Source organism: Sus scrofa, chromosome 14, assembly GCF_000003025.6.
Source record: "Sus scrofa isolate TJ Tabasco breed Duroc chromosome 14, Sscrofa11.1, whole genome shotgun sequence".
Taxonomy (NCBI): Eukaryota; Metazoa; Chordata; class Mammalia; order Artiodactyla; family Suidae; genus Sus; species Sus scrofa.
Window position 1 is genome coordinate 115752261 of NC_010456.5, and position 21016 is coordinate 115773276.

At 44.0% G+C, this 21016-nt stretch overlaps 1 protein-coding gene across 2 annotated transcripts in view; it reads left to right on the forward strand.

Moving 5' to 3' along the window:
• The window catches only part of SORCS3 (sortilin related VPS10 domain containing receptor 3), a 615258-nt gene that overhangs the window by 165085 nt on the left and 429157 nt on the right, over positions 1-21016 (forward strand). For both annotated transcript variants that reach the window (XM_021072812.1, XM_021072813.1), the window contains exon 2: positions 18909-18976. In XM_021072812.1, coding sequence (XP_020928471.1) covers positions 18909-18976 — 68 coding nt within the window. The remainder of the gene's footprint in view (positions 1-18908; positions 18977-21016) is intronic.

Sequence of the window (21016 nt, forward strand, 5' to 3'; positions counted from 1 at the left end):
ATGATTGGCTTAAGCCAAATAGGGCCTACTCCTTAAGCTGAGGATGGGTCAATGCATGGTCCCTGCCACCCAAACCACATGGCTCATCATGAGGAAAACTACTTCCCCAAAGGGACATTGTTCCCAGGAGGAGAATGAGAGGATTCTGGGCAGCATGGGGGAATCTAGCTCTTCTCTCTACCAGTAATGAGAATTTATAGTATGCATTTGGGGTGAAAACAAAGCAGGAGGCAAATGACAACAGAGTACGTTTGAGGAACAACTCTTAGCTGTTCTGTAGAACTTTGTGCAATGATGGAGGTTTTCTATAATCTATTCTTCCCAGTTTGGTAGCCACTGGCCACATGTGACTGTGTGACTGTTGAGTGCTTGAAATGGGGTTAGCATGACTAAGGAACTGAATTATTACTCCTAATTGTACCTAATCTTTATTTTTTAAATTTAGGTAATTCTGTATAGCTGATGGACATAATGGTAATTGGAAAGCACAGCTCTATACTCTAGACTGAGTTCCCTGAGAGCATTGAGAGACAGACAGACAGACAGACACACACACACACACTAAGCTGGAATGCCATGGTTATGTATCATTTTGGGGAGAAATTAATAAAAAAGTAACTGAAATCAATTTCTCTGTTCTGTGGTTCCTAAGAGTGATCCAAAAAGAGAACACAAAATGAAGAGCTAGTGACAGGAAATGAGGAGAGAGACCTAGAGACCTAGACTGGGCCAGGTTGAGAAGGCCCTTGTGCCTTGCCGGTCACTTTAGAGTCTACCCTGGAGGCAAGAGGGAGTTCCTGAGGATTTGGAGGGATGCCTTGAACTTATTTGCATGTTAGGAAGGCAGCCTGACACCTTGTGGAAGAGGGACTTGTGTGCGTAGAGGCAGGAAGACCAGTAAGGAGACAGATGCAGTATAGCTCTGAGAGAGAGTGAGAATTTGAACTTGGGAAGGAGTGATAGCCATGCATAGAAGAGTAAGACACAGGCATTAGTGGCAGAGTAACAGGGTCGTGTGGGGAGGAATATAGCAGGATTCCTGGATGTGTGGCTTGGACAACCAAATGGATGATCAAGCCCTCTTTGAGATGTGGCATTGTGAAAGAAGGGGGCGGGTCTGAGTGGATTCCTTTCTTTTTTTGGGGGGCGGGGGAGAGGGCGCTGCACCCACCATATATGGAAGTTCCTAGGCCAGGATTTAACCCAAGCCGCAGCAGTGACTGTGCCAGTGCCTTAACCCCTAGGCCACCAGGGAGATCCCTAAGTGGTTTCTTGATGAACACCCTTTAGGACAGGTGGTATTTAGTATACCTGTGGGAATATGTCTGATACGTTCTTAATCTGTTCTCTCAAGGAGTTTACACTCTATCTATGGAAATTAGTTCCACGTAAATGAAGTCATTAGAAAAATAATTCCACGTGCATAATGATGATAAGCCTTAAATAGTACATGTGCTTTATGAATGGTGTTCTGGGTCCTTTTTCTGCATAAAAAACCACCCCAAAATTCAGTACTGCAAAAGGAAAATTTTTTCTATGTTTGTGATTCTGTGGGTTGAGGACTATGACAGGGCACTATGTGTACCAGATCTGAAACCTCAGCTGGAAGGATTCAGAGGATTCAGAGCTGAGGCTGACTCAGTAGTTGTGGCCGCAGGCCTCTGAAAGTATCTTCCCTCCTAGCTGGTGACTGATGCTTGCTCTCCACTGGGGCTGCAGCCAGGCTGTGGGCTGAAACACTGTGGCCCCTGCATGTGGACTTCCCTGCTGTGGCCTGGTTTGGGCATCCTCTAATATGGCTTTAGGGCCTTGAAAGCAGCCATCTTAAGAGTGCACAGACTAGCCTTGGCAGTCACTTAGCATCACCTACCCTATACTCTGTTGGTCAAGGTCATAGCAAAGATATGTCTTCTTCCAAGGGAGGGACATGAACTCTCTCACTCAATAGGAGGTGTGCCAAGGACAAACTGTAAGATAGGTGTTGGAATGGGAGATACTGGGAAATAAGTTGGCCACAGATGGAGAGATAAGTGTGGGCTGGGCTAAGGAAGGATGGCTCTCTCATCAGGTGAGGCTTGAGATGATGCTTGGTGGGTAGGTGGGTGCTGGCAGGGAGAGGAGGACATGTGCACATTGTTGGTGAAAGAGGGGAGTATTTATGTTCTTTTTTGAGCCATCTAGTCTGTCTCTTTAATGCTGAAGGCAACTTAATAGGCTATCAAAGAGATCCTGTTTGCTGCATCTCTGTGATCACATAGGGATATAACCGTTTAAAGTAAATGGCTTCCTTCTAGGTGTCCATTCAACACATTCAACATCAAGTTTAAAATCCTTGTGCCCACCCTTGTTGATCAGCGTGTTAAAATACAAAGCCATTTCTATGTATTTTTCCCCATGATTTTCTGCCATGAGAGGAGCCACTACACTGTGGAATTACGAGTCACAAATTTTTTTAGTTAGTGAAGCAAGTACACTAGAAATAATTAAAGAAAATACATGCTTACTTGCTTTTTCCCTTCCATTAGATCGAGAGTCTCTGGAGAGAAAAAAAACTGTGTGTACCTATTCCAGCAGAATGAAGTTCATAGTAGACGTTCAATAGAAGATTATTTGGATGAATAACCTTCATTGAAGGTTAAATGAAAGCAGTGGTGAAACCTTGGTGCTTTTATGTCATCTCAGTCTTAATGGGGTCCCCACTTGTTCCTGATCCTTATTTTTAATTCCTTCTCTTGTCTCAGAATCCAACCAGCTCCTCTGTGCTTCTTATTTCTCTAGAGCAAGAATCTGATCTGTTCTCAATTTCTGTTTCTCTATCTGACAGTCCCTGTCCAAGAACTGAGGCATTAGTCCCCAAGCACACCTTGTCTTTGGGACGGAAATTGTTTAGACCAGGGTCAACACATGAGGAGGGCTGCTGGCTCCCTTTCCCCTTTTCCTTGGCAAATTTCCCTGACCTGACTCTCATGCTATAGCTAAGATATGTGAGGAACTTATTTTTACAGAGATATTTTGCAAAAGATAAATTTCCCAGGACGGTGGCCATGGATTCTTAGCCAAAGGAAGGACAGGGAGATATGATCAAATGCGTGCTGGTGAATCAATACAAATAAATTATGTGTTCTTTGTTATCATGTCCTAGGCTACACGAGAGAGGGCTCTTAAATCATCCACCATCAGCCACTGGAGGTTCTGCTCCTTTCCAAGGAGTTATATGGAGACAAAGTCCAGGCTTATGTTGTTTTAGGCAATCCAGATAACTTTCTAGGGGCAATATTGGTTTGGCTGCCAGAAGAATGCTGGCCACTGCAAAAGACCAAAGAGGAGCAATTCTTCTCTGGGTCTGGCATGGCCCTGATTACACCCTAAATATTTTCTCCCTCTAATTCTGGGATTTATACGCACTGTCTTGCTTGAATGCATGGTCCTTTTACCACAACATACGATTCACTGCTCTGGTACTTGTCCAAGAGCTTGAACAGATTAAAATCTATACCCCTTCTCCACATCCCACTTCATGAATGTGAGGGACCTTCATCTCTTAGGTCTTGGGATGTTGTCTGCCACGGGTGACCCACAGGTGAGGTCCCGGCAAGCAGTTTTCTCAAGGAGCTCAAGAGGTAATGAGAAATGTGGGTGAGGCCAGGAATTTTTAATCAAGGAAAGAAGATTTTCAGAAGTTCTGGCAGCTGGGCAGGCAGTAACAAATGTGCCCTTTGGTACCCGAGGCAAATGGGCAAGAACAAGATGGGGGCAGAGGTAGCATCTTGGCCATGAGCATGTATCCAACCAAGGGAGGATACATAGATGCAAGGAAATAAGTTGAGAACTTGTTCAACCAAGCTGGGGCATGGAATGAGGGTTAGGCTGAAAGAACATATAAGATGCAATGTTGAGGATGGATTTCAAGCCCAGGCCTTTAAATGACAGTGAAGCACCCTAACTTCCTTGGAAACCTTGGCGGCATCTTAGACTCCACACTTTTCTATCATGCTTCATTGGCAATTTTTAGCAACAATTTTCCTAGGGCTGTTTGCCTTCTTTCCCTTCTTTCCTTTTCCACTGCCATTGTCTCAATTTAGATCTCTTTATCTCTTATGTTTGGACTATTGTAATATTCTTCTCACCAGGCTCCCTGTTCTTCATTTTCACCAATTCAGCCTTCATATTCCTGACAGTCTTGTTTCCAAAATGCTGGTGCCAACAGATCATTCACCTGCCTGAGCCCAGCAGTCATATCTGCGCTATTTTCTGAGAAGAGTTGGAACTCTTTAACCTGATTGCTAAGCAGAATAGTGGCCTCCCAAAAGATGTCCTTATCCTAATCCTTGGAACCTGTGAGTATGTTAGGTGACAGGGCAAAGGGGAGTTAAGATGGAAAATGGATATAAGGTTGTAATCATTTGAGTTTAAGATAAAGTGATTATCCTGGTAATCACTGAACCAATGTGGTAAGAATGATCCTTAAATGGAGAAGAGATAGAGGAGTCAGAGTCAGAATGATGCAATGTGAGAAAGACTCAACCAATCACTGCTTGCTTTGAAGATGGAAGGGTACCAGAAACCGAGGAAAGAGTACAGTTTCTAGAAGCTGGAAAAGAAAAAAAAAAATAGATTCCTTCTAGAACCTCCAGAAGGAGTATAGGAATGCAGAATGCAGACCTGCTGACACCTTGGTTTTCACCATTGAAACCCATTTTGGAATTTTGGTCTCCAAAGCTATAAGATAATACTTTTGTATTGTTTTAAGCCACACATTTGTAGTAATCTGCTACATCAGCAGTGGGAAACTCACCTGCCTTATAGTTAAAATCATCATTATCTGACCCCAGTCTGGGTCTCGTCTTTCTCCATGCTGCAAAAGCTGGAGCCTCAGTAGACCGCCCACCCCAGGCCCTGGGCCCAGAATATGACAGGCAATTCCAACTTAATTGTGTCTTCTCTTTCAGGCTGGAAACTTATCCTGAAAAGCTCATTTCTTTCTTTACCTACCAAATGAGCTAGTTCAAATAGTATCTTTTGTAAAAATTTTCATGGAGGGTATTCCTCTACTTCATCCTCTTTAGGAAATTACTCACGTCTATCCTATGTCAACTTTGCAGGGTTACTGTAAGGCTCCCATGAGACAATAGGTGAAATGACTCCAACCAACGTGGTGTAAGTCAGAGTGATTCCAACTTTCAGTAAATGTAGTTGTGTAAAGGTATATTTCTTCTGTGTCTTTCATCCCTCCATCCTCCACAGTATTTAGCATGGTGCATTGCCCGTAAGAGAGACCGTGTAGTAATTTTTAGGGTTGAATAGGAGACAGGTTGTGATAAATGTCAGATCCCAGGCTAGATGGTAGGTCAGTCACTCCACCCTTGCTTACAGGGGATCCCAGATGTGCTGGGCACTGTCCAGGGTGCTGAAGATACAATGATGAGTAGGACAGGCCATTGTGCTGCCCTGAGGCAGCTCACAATCTAGTCAAGTCCCTACTCTCTTGGGCTGGTAGCTGCTTCTAATATGGACACTTACTTATCTCTGGTAAATCCATCGGGTTCAGCAGCTACAGTGGTTTGGCTGAAAGCTCTTTCAGCTCCTGAGACCTGAGAGGGAATGATGCCCCTTGACAGGAGTGGTGGAAGGAGGAGGGGTGTAAGTGCCTGCAGGCAGGACCAGCAGAGACAGACCCTGGGATGCAACGTGACAAGTGGTAGGATCACACACCAGGAAAAATGGACTCGATGAGTCTATGATCTTCCCATTGCTGAGGCTGTCAATGCATGTCCACACAAAGCAAGCACAGGCACTCAGGGAGTGCTCCCAGCTTTCATCTCTCCATCAGGGAGAGGTCCAGTGAGGTTGCTCTTTATTTTGTGAGCTTCAGGTTGTCATCACCAAAGAAGTGACATGCTCATTCTTGGGCCATGGCATTTTCCTACTTAGGTGGCAAATGATCTGGTTTGCTTAGAGACGAACCAAGATGGAAGGGAAGTAATATGTACTGAAGCCTTTCTATGTGCCTGGCATAGTGTTCTAATCTTCACAACTATCCAGTGAAGGGAATGATATTGGCTTCATTTTCCTCATAAGGACATTGAGGCTTCATAAGGCAAGCCACTTGCCTCAGTTCACATAGAGAGTCTGGATCCACACCAAGACTGTCCAAGTTAGAGCTTTTGCAATATTACCAAGGTAACATATTTTCCTCTGTGTTGGTTATTATCTCTGGACGCTTCACTCTGGTAGCTTTGGAGCCATTATCTCATCTTTCATCTGCTCACATCTATTTTTGCTCTTGACCTTCTCCTCAGGGTGGTGCCAGTGGTGTTTGGATGGAAGGAATGATGGACATATAGCAAGGTATGAGCTCATACTCCTAGTTAATGGTACACTTAGAGCTAATTAACCCTAGTTCAGGTGAGTGATCAGCATGGAGTACAGACATTGCCAAGGGATTCTGGAGTCATTTGGCCCCACCCCTGTTACGGGGCTGCATGCTACTTCAATTGTTTCCAAGAGATGACTGTCTCTTTCATTTTTAGAGTCCCTTAGGGAATGAGGGTGAAAGGATTTTTAATTCATTTTTAATGGTTTGTTACACAAAACCAGAGCAGACGCCTGCTATTCAATAGCCATCTTTCACAAGCTTCTTGTTTTAACAACACTGCATTTCCATTTCCTTGATCTGCCACTTGTCTTGTTCAGCTACCACATTCTGCAAGATCCTTTCTTACCAATGGCCCCATTTAGATAAGAATGACTAATGCTTATTAAGTTCTGTATCTCTTATACCTTCCTTGGATCCTTAGGAATAGACAAGCCTGTGTTTGGGTGCTGCCTTTTACCTCCCCTTAGCTGCATGGACTGGACAGTTTCCTCACCTGGATAAGGTGGATAATGATATCTGCCTTTCACTGAGGTTATGCCCATTACCTATGTGAGGCACAGAGAGCACCAAGCACAGTGCCAGGCACTTTGTGGGTGCTCAGTGTATGTTGGCATCCCCTCCTCTGCCCTTCCCGTGTTTGTTTTTCTCTTGTCTAAATTATTCCATGTGATCAGTTATGTTTATGTCTGTAGATTGTTTTCTTTAATCTTCATCCCATGAGGTGTAGGTATATGTCTTTGTTCTGTATAGAAACCCCTAGAGAATAGCAACTCTTTAAACTTAATGCAGTCATATAAGGAGGTTGCTTTCACCCTTCCCTCCCCAACCTTGTGTTCCATTTATCTCACGCTCTTGAGGACCTTCTTGAGATTCTTTCATAGCCATTTTGAGTTCTTCCTTCTGGAGAGACTTAGCAGACTAACTTAGCTAAGAAAAAATTACCCATGAAAAACCGTATCATATACTCCAGAAAGAAGAGGGCTGGGAATTTCCATTTTGCCCTTCTCTCTTATGACCTTATTTATTCCTCTCATCCTTTTTTAAGATATCTTGATCCCCCAGCCTAGACGTGTCTTCTCCTTTGAATGGCTATGGCAACATTTTTAGTTCATCGAATGTATGAACTATTCTGGCTAATAGGCAGCATGTTAATAAACAGCAGATAATACAGATAATACTCTTGTAGTAGAGTAATGAGAAATATGAGGTCTGTCCTGAAGGAGCACATACCCTAGTAGTAGAGATACACATGCACATAGAAAATTATAATCAAGTAGACAGCATAATTGGAAGTATGTGCATAAAGCTAAGGGCACATGGATTACAGGGGGATCAGTTCTGTCTTAGAGGACAGGTAAGACATTTAGTATTGAGGACATTTGAGCTAGACCTTGAAGAATAAAATTCTCGGGTGGAGAGTGCGAGAAGGGCTTTCAGAATAGAGAAAAGAGCTTGGGTGGAAGTGTGAGTATTCTGGTGTGGCTAGAATTTACATGTTGCTTTGGGAAAGTGGCTCTAGAAGAGTTTGTTAAAATATCAGTTGGGGCCAGGTTGAGAAAGCCCTTTTATGTCATGCTGAGGAATTTGACCTGGAAGGTGGCCTGAAGCCACCAGAGATTATTCAGCAGTAAGTAATTGGATTTGGCCTCCGCTGTAGAAAGGTCATTCTGGTGTAAGGATGGAAGAGGGGTGAAGACTGGAAATTAAGTAAACTAGTTATTTTTAGGAGCTAAATACAGTGGTCCATTCTTAATCTTTCCTGTACAGAATTGTCAGCAGTATTTCTTGCAGCTGATCACGTCTTCCTTCTTGAAACACATTCTTCACTTGTGCTCTCATGTGCACCTAAACATGTGCTCTCATGAGTTTCCTCCAGTCTCACAGACCTTTCTGTGTCAGTGAGTGTCCCTGACTCTAGATATTTCTAAGAGAAGACAGTGAAAGCTGGGATTGATTATAAGAGTGCCAGAAAGGCTGGAGGAGCAATGAGCAGAAAGGCAAAGTTGCTCAAATTTGGCAACTGCCAAAACCCTGCACACTGGCACAGGGGGAGGAAGAACAGTATAAGAGACCAGGAGTCTCTGCCACCCAGATTCCTGCAATGTGTGCTTAGCTGCTTGAGAAGGAACCCCGGAGACTGCCCTTCGTGTATGTCACTGAGACCCAGAACCACTGCTGTTGCTACCATAGGCTCTGCTGCTGCTGTTGTCTTGTCACTCAAAGATGCAATTGTGAAAGGAGTAACTTTTCCCTTGTCCACATCCTCACTAGTAGTCCATGCCCTCACTGGCAGAATCAGATGCCAGATGACAGGAGAGTCTTAGAAATACAATCCTCAGGGTCAAGATCACCTACAATACATAGGCAGGAAAGTAGGCTGAGAGTAAGCAGACAACACAGTTCATCCCTCTAGCTACTGTGAGTGTCTATCTCCATCCCCTGTTCGTAAGAAACCTCCTCTTTTCCTGTTGGTTCAGTGATAGCATGTGAAGCTCAGAATGGATAGGTATTCGTTTCAGCTTCTTTTTCAATGGAACAGGTGTTTCGTCTCCTTAGGAACTGAGATTTGTCAATGGAGCCAAAAGTTGTAGAGATGTGAAGAAAATACCTGTGATGGATTATTGGGTGGAATAAATGAGAGGAGCACTCCCACTTTTGCCCCTTCATTCTCAGGTTTTTGTGTTTTGGCCACGTATTAGCATCCACCTCCTAGAAGGCAGACCACAACCTCACGTAGTGTTGGCTTCCAGTTCTGTCGTTGAATCTTTGATTTGTCATTGAATCTATTCGATCATTGTATCAGATCAGCTGCTTGTGGCTGAGGAAGTTTGTGGCAAGACCAGTGAATTCCATGGACATGCCCATTACTATACTTCATTTGCTGTGAAATGAGTTCCTTTGTCAGAAGCAATTGTGTGGGATACCGTGACGGTGAATTAGATGCTCTGAGATGGAAGGAACTCGATTCTAGCCTATTCACTGCAGGCAGGGAAAGCAAGTCCAAGAAGAAGAAATTGCTTCCTTGGTGGGAGGGATAGGATGCAATCAACTTGCCACCAAGGGCTGCGTTGAGGCTCAGCATTGGTTTCTGATGTTGGCCAGGTGGGAACTGAGCAGTGATGAAGTCTGTGTCAGCTTGGCTAGGAAAAGTCCATGGCAAGCCTAGGCAAAGCCTCCATTTCTGCCATTGTAGCCACTTTACACAGGAGCCCACAGGGCAACCCAGAAGGCCATCTCATTCATCTACTTATGGAGAGGCTCCTCTGTAGTAAATACCATTTGGTGAATATTCACACAGGACACAAATAGTCACTCTGCCAATTTTGAGAGGTTTAAGCACATTCTGGTTTCCCTTCCTCATTTCCTGATCTCTAAGTGCTGAAAGACCTCGGCTTTCAATCTTCATCTTTCTACTCTAGCCACACTCCATCTCTTAGCGGTCTAATCGGGTCTCATATCTGTAAATACCATCTAATCCCTGACAACTCCAAAATTGATATTTCTAGCCGAGACTCTCTTCTCTGAACTCCAGACTCATTTATCCAGCTCTTTGACTTCTCCATTTGAAGAACTCCACAACCTCTTAGGCATCACAAACTTGATGTCCAAAGCAAAAGTTCTCATCTTTCCTCCCAGCCTCCTTCTCCAAAAGTCTTCCTCTCATAAAATGGCAACTCAATGCTTCCAGTTGCTTAGTTCAAAATCCTGAGGGTCATTTTTGACTATTCTCTTTCATTCACACCCTATCTGACTTGGCAAATCTTTGCTCTGCATTCAAAACGTATTCAGATCGTGTTTCCTTTCCTGACCACTGCTGTTGGTCTTGTCTTACCCGCAGCATGTTTCACCTGTCTGATTGCAATTAGGATATCCTAATTCACCTTTGTCCTCTTGTTGCATTTCTCAACAAAGTAACTGTGAAAACTTAAGTCCTCTCAAAATCCTCCAGTGGCTTCTTATTTCAATCAGTAAGAGCTGGAATCCCTACAGTGGTTTCCAAGTCCCAGCAAGATGCAAGTCGCCCAGTGTCTCCCTGACATATCTCCTATTACTCTCCCAACCCTCAGCTCCATCCTCCTTGGCCTCCTTGATGTTTCTTGAATATGTCAGGCACCTTCCTGCCTCAGGATCTTTGCATTCACTGCTTCCTCTGCCTATTTTGTTTATTACCCAGAGACTTGCCTTGCCTCATTTAGGGTTTTGCTCCAGTGTCAGTTTTTCATAGAGAACTTTTCTGGGCTCTTTTTTATAATGCTGCAGACTTCATAGCCTTGGACCAACCCTAAATATTATCACTTGCTATTCGCCTTCTATTTACACCCCCCAACACACACAAACAACTCTAACCATCATCTGTTTGCTATGTCACTTGTGTACTTGTTTGTTTATCTCTCTTGCCAGGATGTAAATTTAATGAGGGCAAAGAAGTTGGTTTGTTTTCTTCACTGCCAAATCCACAGCACTTGACCAACAGGAAACATTCCATACATAGTGGGTCAGGGAATGAATGAAAAAAATTGTGAGAATCAGAAATTGGAGGATATAGTTGACCACACACATCTCAGAAGACTGACTATTTGTCTTGCAATGTGTGGGATGAGGGTGGAGTCAGGGGTCATGCTCAGGTTCTGTCTTGAACCACAGAGTTGATCTTCCCTTTAAAAAAACAAGGAAGGGGTACCAGTTTTGTGAAAGTCAATGCAGAGGAACAAGATGACAAAGTTGGTATCTCTTATACTATTCCTTGTCCTCTCAATAGATGGTAAACTCATGGTGGGCGGGGAGCACTGTTTCTATTGTTCTGAACTTGGCACATTCTTAGCGCAGTTTTGGATACCTGGTTGGTGCCTAGCCATTGTAATGTTGGGAATCTGTTGGGCTGAGGGCTACAAATACTCAATTTCTCTTCCCTGGGGGGTGCCCCATGAGGTGGGAGGAGGATCCCAGGATTCAAACTCTGCCAAGACTGAAAAATACACTCTGTGTACAGTCCCCAAGGAGTATGTTTTAGCATCCTTGTTATGTTACCACTGTCAATCACTTTTGGTAAAGAAGGCCACTGTCCATGTTTCAGATGGCTGGATACGAAGAACTGTAAGGTAGGGGCAGAAATGAGGTGATAAGAGGTGAAGGGGAGCTGGAGGGGGACACGCCTAGAACCCTATGGATTTAAAGGCACCAAGGTTTCAGAAAGGTTTAATGAACTAAAGTAATTTTCCTTCTGAATAAAATTTTACAGGCAGTAAAGGTCCTCACTTCACTGAATGTGCTCACGGGTGAGAGCGTCTCAGTGATTTATGAATTTGCAGATTATGCATTATCCTTTCAGAGGACAGGGATCCCCTGGGGCTCCTTGCCTTCCTTATGGAGCTGAAGCTGATGGGGGAGCCCAGTGAACACACTGGGTCTGATTTGCAGCCTCCTGTGTTGCAACTGGGGCCTAGAACAAGTGGGTATTTTTTAGAAGGAGCTTAGCAACTCTAGGATCTCAATCCCTTCTCCCTCCCCACCTCATCAAAAAAGGATGCCTTGGAACCCTTGTCTCCTGAAGAATAATTATCATCCTAATAACACACATTTGCATAGGCAGCTTCTAAAGCAGGTCAGCTGTCCTTATTTGATTCTAATCAAAAACCCCATGAGGTTGGCAGGGGAAGGAGAGTCATTATCCCCATTTTAGGAAACTGGAACAGATTCTGAAAACATAAATAAGTTGCTCAGGCTTGCCCAGTAGCATATGGTGAGATGTGGTTTTGAGAGTAGCCCTCTAGTTGCAAGTGCTCTGTTCTTTCCATGCTGCCAGGCAAGCCCCATCCAAGATGCAGACGGCTGGACCCAATGGGGTAAGTGAATGTAGACATGGAGAAATCTGAAAGGATGGGGAGGTAGAGCTGGGACTGAAACTTGTTTGTCTGCAGTTCTGAGTGTGGGGACTACCTCTCACGAAGGAAGTGGGTGGGAAGAGTGTAGAAAGCTCTCTTGTCCCCAGATGTCACTCGCCCCAACCCTGCCAGAGATGTGGACCCCTTACTTCAAGTACAGATACTCCTGGGAGGCAGTGGCTTAAGGAAGACTATACATTTCATAAAGACAGGAGCCCTTTTTCTTTTGATCACTTTGACACCAGGGATCTTATGCTGTGTTTTGCATAAGGTAGGAGTAGAAGAATGAAAGGTGGGGAGTGGGACTAATAAAGACACTAGTTACTGATGTTGTAACAGGCAGTCTAAAGATCAGGCAGTTAGCTAAGGGCTGGCCTAGGTGTCTGGGGGCAGCAGAAGATATTAGGTGCTTAGAGACAAGAAGATTGGACGTGGATGGTCAATAAGGAAGCATCAACTGATTTTGTAAGAGGCAGGTCATGTCCCTTATTGTCACCTAATTATATGAGTCCTTTGTTATAATACAGTTCACACACACACACACACACACACACACACACGTAAGCCTCTTCTTATAATACAGTCACCTAATATGTATATTATATATTGATATTCTATGTATAACATGTATTAATATTATATATATTGTAAGTCTCCTGTTATGGTCTACAATTGTTATCACCCTCTTCACTCTTATAAAGCTTTTTATCAATCCATAACTGACTACATATTGGGTTCCACTGTCCTTCCTGCATGATTCCATCATCCTATGTTCCTTTTTTCCCACCTTGGCACAGTCTGACTGTCTCCAAGTGGCTGGTATACACATGACATTGCACTCAGCCCACAACTGCTCTTGCCCCTGATGTCTTGTTCTGCTCTATCTCCATGCTCTTTCTTGTAACTGGAATGGTACCCCCTGCTTTTTCTCTATCTATTCCTGTCCAGTTGAAGAATGGAGGAAGGAAGGAAATAAAGAGGGGGTTGGGAGAAAGGCCGGGCTGACAAGGGAGTGGGTTTCATTTCTCCATATTCAAATTCTTCATACTTCAAGTTTCAGCTCATGTAATCTTTCCATCAGGAAGGCTTTGCTGACCACATTTTCTGGACTTAATTGCTTCCTCCTTTCAGCTCTTATAGCACATCATCTGTGCCTCTCAGATACATTCATCATCTCATACCTTCTTTTATTGTCATTCATTTATAATTCATTCAGTGGACCTTGTATGGCATCTGCCATGTGTCAGGCATTGTGTTAGGCATTGGGAAGTTCACAATCTAAGCGACAAGACAGACATGGAGAAGTCACCTTAATCCATTGTGATAAATGCTGTAAGAGATATATGAACAAACGTTATTCCAGAGAGGGTGTCTGATGCCAATTTAAGTTTATATGTGTCTATGTATAGGACATGGGAGCTTTTATATGTACATATGTAGGTGTGTATATATATATATATATATAAATATATATAATATCTATTCTAATTATTATTATTATTATTATTATTGGAATACATATATATGTTATTACAGTTTATTTTCATTTCTACTGCTATCTAAAAGCACACCCCCACCCCCATCCCAGTGTTTTAACTGGTTGGTCAAAGAGGAATTGATTTGACAAACTTGGGTCTCCCAAAAATTTGTCTATTTCCTAATTACACATCTGTTTCCTATTTCTTTCTCCAAGAACAAAGAAAACAAAAGTTACCTTCACACCTGGACCTTGAGCTCTGGATCATTTTTTTTATTCCCAAGAGTTTAGCAGGTGACTTTCTAATGCACATAAGAGGAGTTCAGTACATGTTTGTGGAATTCGTGACTGAGTGATAAGCTCCTTGTTGGCAAGGCTGTGCTTTTCTCTTCCCAATGTGCCTGCTCATTGCTTTGCACACAAAAATCTCACACAGATATTTGTGGAGTGGAGGAGCATTGCCTTGAGTGGAACCAGCATGGTTGGATCTCATAGCCCCATGTAGGAAGGCTGGCTCTGTCTCTTGCTACTTTTGTGCCTTGGGGAGCAAATTACTTAGCTTTTATGACTCACTTTCCTCCTCTGTAAAGTGCAGATGCTATATTCCACCTGCTCAGTCTCAAAAGTTTGTTGTGAAGGTTAAGATGTACTGACTGTGGTATTTAGCACATAGTAGGGGTTAAATTAATGTTTGGTCCCTCCTTTTCTTTGGAACTTGACTGCCAGCTGTCATCTGGGGCCCTCCTGGAGAGGAGTCAAGTCATGCCTTGCTATGGATCTCAGGCTACCCCCTCCACTTGCCCTGCCTGCCTTATCTATCCACTGGTGACTCCTTGGATACACTCATATCTTCTCTTTCTTTTTTAATTACTCAATGAATTTTATCACATTTATAGTTGTACAGTGATCATCATGACCAAATTTTATAGCATTTCCATCTCAAACCCCCAGCGCATCCCCAGCCTGTCTCATTTGGAAACCATAAGTTTTTCAAAGTCTGTTAGTCAGTGTCTGTTCTGCATAGAAGCTCATTGTGTCCTTTTTTTAGATTCCACATGTAAGTGATAGGATTTGATGTTGGTGCCTCACTGTCTGACTGACTTCACTTAGCATGATAATTTCTAGGTCCATCCATGCTGCTGCAAATGCCATTATTTCTTCCCTTTTAATGGCTGAGTAATATTCCATTGTGTATATGTACCACATCTTCTTTATCCACTCCTCTGTTGATGGACATTTAGGTTGTTTCCATGTCTCGGCTATTGTATATAGTGCTGCAATGAACACTGGAGTCATATCTTCTCTTTCTGATCTCAGACCTTGCCCAGCAGCCTGGGGCTTGTTAGTGGGTTTATTGTATCTACTTTCAGTTTTCTTTCTGGTAATCTCCTTCTTTCCATTGGCCTTTGGAAGGCTGTGAGTGGTGAGAGAAGCCAGTGGTTGGTGGGCTTTCTTTCAATCTTCGTTTTCTTTGCTAGGCACAAAATATCTTAAGTCTAAAGATTATATTATCATCTCTTCATAACTTTATTATTCTCCTTCTGTGCTGGCTCCAAGGCAAAGGAAGGTCCTGGCCTCTAATTCTCTATGTTTGGACCTTTCCTTTGGAGGTTCTGGGTGTTTTTGCCGAGACTTCCTCCTCATGCATCTCTTGTGACCTGCTCTCTTGGTAATGTTCAACTCAGTTTAAAGGGAGGGTTTTTTCTTTTTTGTCTTTTTGCCATTTCTTGGGCTGCTCCTGCAGCATATGGAGGTTCCCAGGCTAGGAGTCAAATTGGAGCCATAGCCACCGGCCTACGCCAGAGCCACAGCAATGCGGGATCCAAGCCGAGTCTGCGACCTACACCACAGCTCACGGCAATGCCGGATCCTTAACCCACTGAGCAAGGCCAGGGATCGAACCTGCAAACTCATGGTTCCTAGTCAGATTCGTTAACCACTGAGCCACGACGGGACCTCCAGGCTTTTTTTTTTCTAGATCAGGATTCCACCGGAGCGGAAGGGTGGTGTTTCTGCCACAGAGTTGGGAGAAGAATGATAGTGTGATGGAGTCTTTCTCCACCTGTGATCCTCTAACAGCCATGGGAGGACTTCTGGACCCTCTCCAGGATCCATCAAGTCAAACTTGCTTGGAATGAGACCAGGGAATCTGCATGTAGCAGGCTCCTCAGTGGTCGTTGGTCTCCAGTCTTCTTCATGGGGTAGGACAAACAGTCCCCTGGGCACCTGGTCAAAGCCACGTGTTATTCGGACTTCATGTCTCAGTTTCCTTATCTGTAAAATGAGGGAAATAGACTAGATTTCTCCGTCCCCTTCTGAAGACTGTGCTTTACCGCTAAAACACCATTATTTTTCATTGACTCAAACATGATGATTTTTAGGAACCCTTGACATGCTGAGCCTGTCTCCTAGGGAGACAGAAGTACAAAACCTGAACCTCACCTCAAGCTGGTTGGAATCTAATTGAGAAAGCAGATCATATGATATCCAGAGGCTATCAAGATTACATTTAACTAAGTGGCAAATCATGTAATTTGGTTTTTAGTGTGATAGGGCTTTAGCAGAGAGAAACTTTGATGGTTGGGACAGTCCTGAGGCTGCCTGAAAAAGTTGCACACTGAACTGTTTCTTGAAAAAAGCAGGCACATTCAGGCACTAATAAAAAGACGGGGCACAGGCAGTGCTACAATACAGCATGAAAGGAAGCAGAGATGTGAAGATGGGGTTGGCTTATTTGCAGCTCCTTGGGAACTTGGATTGCTAAAGCAGAGGGCAGTTTCTTGAGAACAGTGGAAAAGTAGTTGGAGGAGAATATGTGGGTCAGGCGGTGGGCTGCCTTACATACCAGGTAAGGAATCTGGATGTCATCAGTAGGCAGAAGGAGCCTAACCAAGAAAGATTTATAACCAAGAAAGGGTGTGGATTAAGAGGTAAAATTGAAACTATTTACCATGAAGGAAGAAATAACACTCATGGAGGTATAGCAGGATGTGATTTTCTGGATCCTCCATGAAGCAGGCACTGACATAAGACAAGATACACAAGAAACATGTTAAGGGCAGAGAAGATGGAGGGAGGGAAGGAGAGTGGTCCAAGCATTGCATAGAGACTAATAGAATGAGAACAGCTCTGGGTTCTTAGATGGGTTTTCCAGACCCAGTTGATTGTTAGATGCTCTGTTACTTAAGTAGAACTTTTACCCCTGACATCTCTTTCTTCTCTCTTGGTGGGCTTTGCACTTTTGGGAGATTATTTGATGCCCCCAAAGGCTTGATGCTGGGAGACAATGAAGTAGTCCTTGTTCCTGTAGACTTTAGATGTGTGTTCTGATCTGTTTCTAGAAGAGCATAACCGAATTGGTTTGTCCAGAATTTGGGGTGGCCTGCTCATAGTGACCATGAGCATGACTTTGTAGATGAAAGAGGTAAGATGAAGAAGAGAAGTCTGGTGTGTGTGTGTGTGTGTGTGTGTGTGTGTGTGTGTGTGTGTGTGTGTGTTTGTATTAATTCAACAAATGGGAATGATCAGCACATTGCTAGGCATTTGGTTGGAGAAGGTGTGGATAAGCTCCTTGACTTCATTAGCCCCTGAATTTAACAAATGAGGAAACTTGCCATTAATGGGAGAGGCAAGGACCCCTGAGTGACCATGGAGAACAATGGTCTTCAGAGGATACCTGCTCCTTGCTGTTGTGCGATGCTAATAGGACAGGTAGCTTGATGGATTCTACTGTTTGCCAAATAGCCACATCATTGATGTGTTTCTTGGCTTGGCTGTTTCTTGCCAACCTACAATTCCCATCACAGGATAAAATCTGAGAGCAGACCTATGAACCCTCCAGTCATGGTCCTGCAGAGAAGTTGAATGTTCCAAACCAAATTTTCTACAGACTTTCTCTGACCCATAATGGGTCTTATCCTTGCCTCTAATTTTTTCTTAGTTTACATAAAAGAAATGGGAATGGTGTTGACCGACCCCATGGGGTGCCAGATGAGAATAAATCTCAATGTGAGTGTTTTGTCGTTGGTTAAATGCCATAAAAATGTTCAATATAGTGGCTGATTATTTTCCTTTACTCTTAAATGGATACCTAGAATGGGAAAGTCCCATCTTGGTGGCAGAAATTCATTATCTCGGAAAGAGTTTAATGGCTGTTGTGCAAATGAACTGGAGGAAGTTAAATTGTGGAATGGGATGAGCTGAGAAAAGTGAAATGGGTTGTGCATTAAATTTAGACAAGCACACTTATGTGTAACTGGATTATCATGTGTGCAGGCAGGCACTGTGTATCAGGCACCTGTGTTTTGATTAAAATCAATTCAGGTGCATGCACTTACCATCCTTGTGAATATGGAGATGTGCCTAAGCACCGTCCAGGCACATGAGGGGCATCTGCTCATATCAGGGAAATGTCTGAAATCGAAGTCCCCAACTGGTGAAGACTAAAGGGCCTGGGACCATCTTGGCCAACTAAAGATCATTTCAGATAACTACTAACCCTGTTATAGGCAGCTCCAGCTCTTGGACATGTACAGCTTCTCTCTGGGTTTCTTAGCTTCAGATGGAGCTAGGAAAGTGATCCTGGAGCCCAGTGGAGTCTAAAGTCATGCTTACTTCATGAATGGGATGTGGTAGAAGGCAGGTGGCATTAGAGGATGTTGGGGACTGGGCTTTTCTGTCATTCAAGTATGTATGGCTACTGAGGCCCTAGTGATGAAGACGTAAAATCTCTTTGAGCCCCTCTGTAAACAGATAGAATCAAGCCATCCTACAAGTCAGAGTCATTTCCAAATCCAAGGCAGGCCCATCCTCTGATCACCAGGTGGTCATATGGGTGAACAGAGCCAGCCAGCCCATGACTGACCTTGAAGGAAGACAGATGTGGGAAACAACTGCCAATACCCAGTTAATTCCTGTTGACATGTCTTATTTCAAATGCAAAGCAATGTCAGGATTAAAATAAATGCTACCAGTTAACAAGGAAGCATTAAATTAATAATTTTTCCCCCTTGCTTGATCCTATAATACCCCTCAACTCAACAGATAAATGCTAAGCCCTCCTCTGGGTGATTTGAGATGTGCTGTAAATGGTTACACAAACTAAAATCAGCTTCCTTTTCTCTCCCCTCCCCTTTTGTGTTCCTCTCCTCTGCCCTCCTCCTTCCTCTCTCAGGTCATACTTATCCTGACAAAGCTGTATGACTTCAACCTGGGGAGCGTGACTGAGAGCTCGCTTTGGAGGTAAGTTTGATCAGAGATTCTTAACTAGCTGCTGTGGTTCATCTCATGCGAGGGCATGTTTTGAAAGGAGCAGAGGATGGGCCGCCTCCTGAAGGCCCTCTTTTGTGGCACTGGTGGCCTCTGTGTGCAAGTTCCTTTAGCACTCTGCTGGTTTCCTGTGCAGCCCATCACATGTTCTTCCTGGCACCATGGTTGCTTCTGTGGTCCTTCAGCATCTCCTTCGAGGTGATGGACATGAGTCTAGTTAGAGAGATCAGAGCATGCATGCTAAGCAGGACTGTGGCTAAGGGAGGTGCTGTCAGAGGGATGCTGGCCTTGGTGTGAGTCTCAGCCTGGGACTGTTGCCTATCCTTTGTGCCTAGGAGATGCTGTGATTCTGGAGAAGCCTGTGCTTCTGGGAAGAGACACATGTGGACTTTTGTGGTTCTAGCCTTCATGGACTCCTTCCTCTATAAAATAATATTAAAATAGACACTTTACAACTATATTGGGATAAAGACAGATATGTTAATATTGTATATTAAAACTTGTTTTCAGCCTAAAAATATACTTTTTTTTTTCCTTTTTTCCTTTTTTGGCTAGCCCATGGCATATGGAGTTCCCAGGCCAGGGATCAGATCCAAGCTGCAGTTGTGACCTATGCTGCAGTTGCAGCAATGTTGGATCCTTAACCCACTGTGCTGGGCTAGGAATCTAACCTGTGTCCCAGCTTTCCAAAGATGCCACTGATCCCCTTGTGCCACAGTGGGAACTCCTAAAATATGTATTTGTTTTAAAAAATAGACTTTAAAAGAAATAATAGCAGTTTTGTGAACCCTGGGCTCCAAATCCATGTACAAGCTGGATAAATGCACCCTAATGGGAGGCTGGGGCAGGGAGAAAATTGTGGGTGGGATCATCAGAGAGGGCTTTAAGGAAGCTGTGAACCTGGGAGTTCTCTGCACAGAGAACACCACACACTCACTTGTCCTTATACTTCCTCACCCATGCACTTACCGTCACAGCCAGGCTGCTGGCTGTCACACAGGACACCAGCAAGTTTCATCAGCCACTCTGAGTTGGCGCTTCATGCTCTGTTCATTTCATGTCCTTGGGATTCAAGAGGGCTGTGTATCTCTTCCTTTCCCTCTGTCATTTGTAAACTGGGGAGAACACTGTCACAAAAGGCCATTCACTTGGCTATGTTATCAACCCAGAACCTGTCCTGAGGGTCTCCTGGGGTCTGGGAGTAGAGGGGTTGGGCTGTGAGTATCTGCCTGCCTGGCTGCTTCTTCCTCTGACCCATTTTTTTGCAGAGGACTGGCCAGAGCCATGCTCCCAGGAAGGGGAACAGTCACAGCATCTATTACATATTTAGGGGTTAATTGCTCATATCGACTGAGGCTTGCCTCCATTTGCTCAGGATGTCCAAAACCTGATTTTGATGCTTGGATAAAATTGGCTGAGGTATAAGTAACCAATGTGCCTCTTGTAGATGAAAGCTTGCCTGCTTCCACTCACATGGGACTCCCAGAGAATTAGGGCCTCAGGAACCATCCCCTCAGGCCCAATCACAGTGATACTGTGGTAATCCTTTAAGTCCGACTCCAGTGCAAATAATGGAACAAGCCAGAAAATCCTATCCTTAAAATAGGAAACAGCTATACCCGGCAGCCCTTATTTTGGGAAAATTTTGGTAGTTCTAGGAGTGGGCCAGGCAAAGCCAGGGTATTTAGTGCTAGTGACAGATTGTGTGCCTGATGCTCATAAAAGCTAATGTATTTACTGGTATATGTCAGAGACAGTAGATAGCTGAGTAGCCCCAAGGGCACCCTGATGTCCCATGGCCAGGATTCAAATCCCAACTTGTCCCCCCAAAGAGCTGTGTAGCTTTTGGTACTTTGCCTAACCTCTCTGGGCTGCCATAATTCAGGACCACAGGCTGGCTGACTCAGAACAGCAGAAGTGTATTCTCTTCCAGTCTGGAGGGCAGAAGTCTGAAATCAAGGTGTCTTTAGGGCCACCCCCATCTGGAGGCTCTAGGGAGAATCCTTCCTGGTC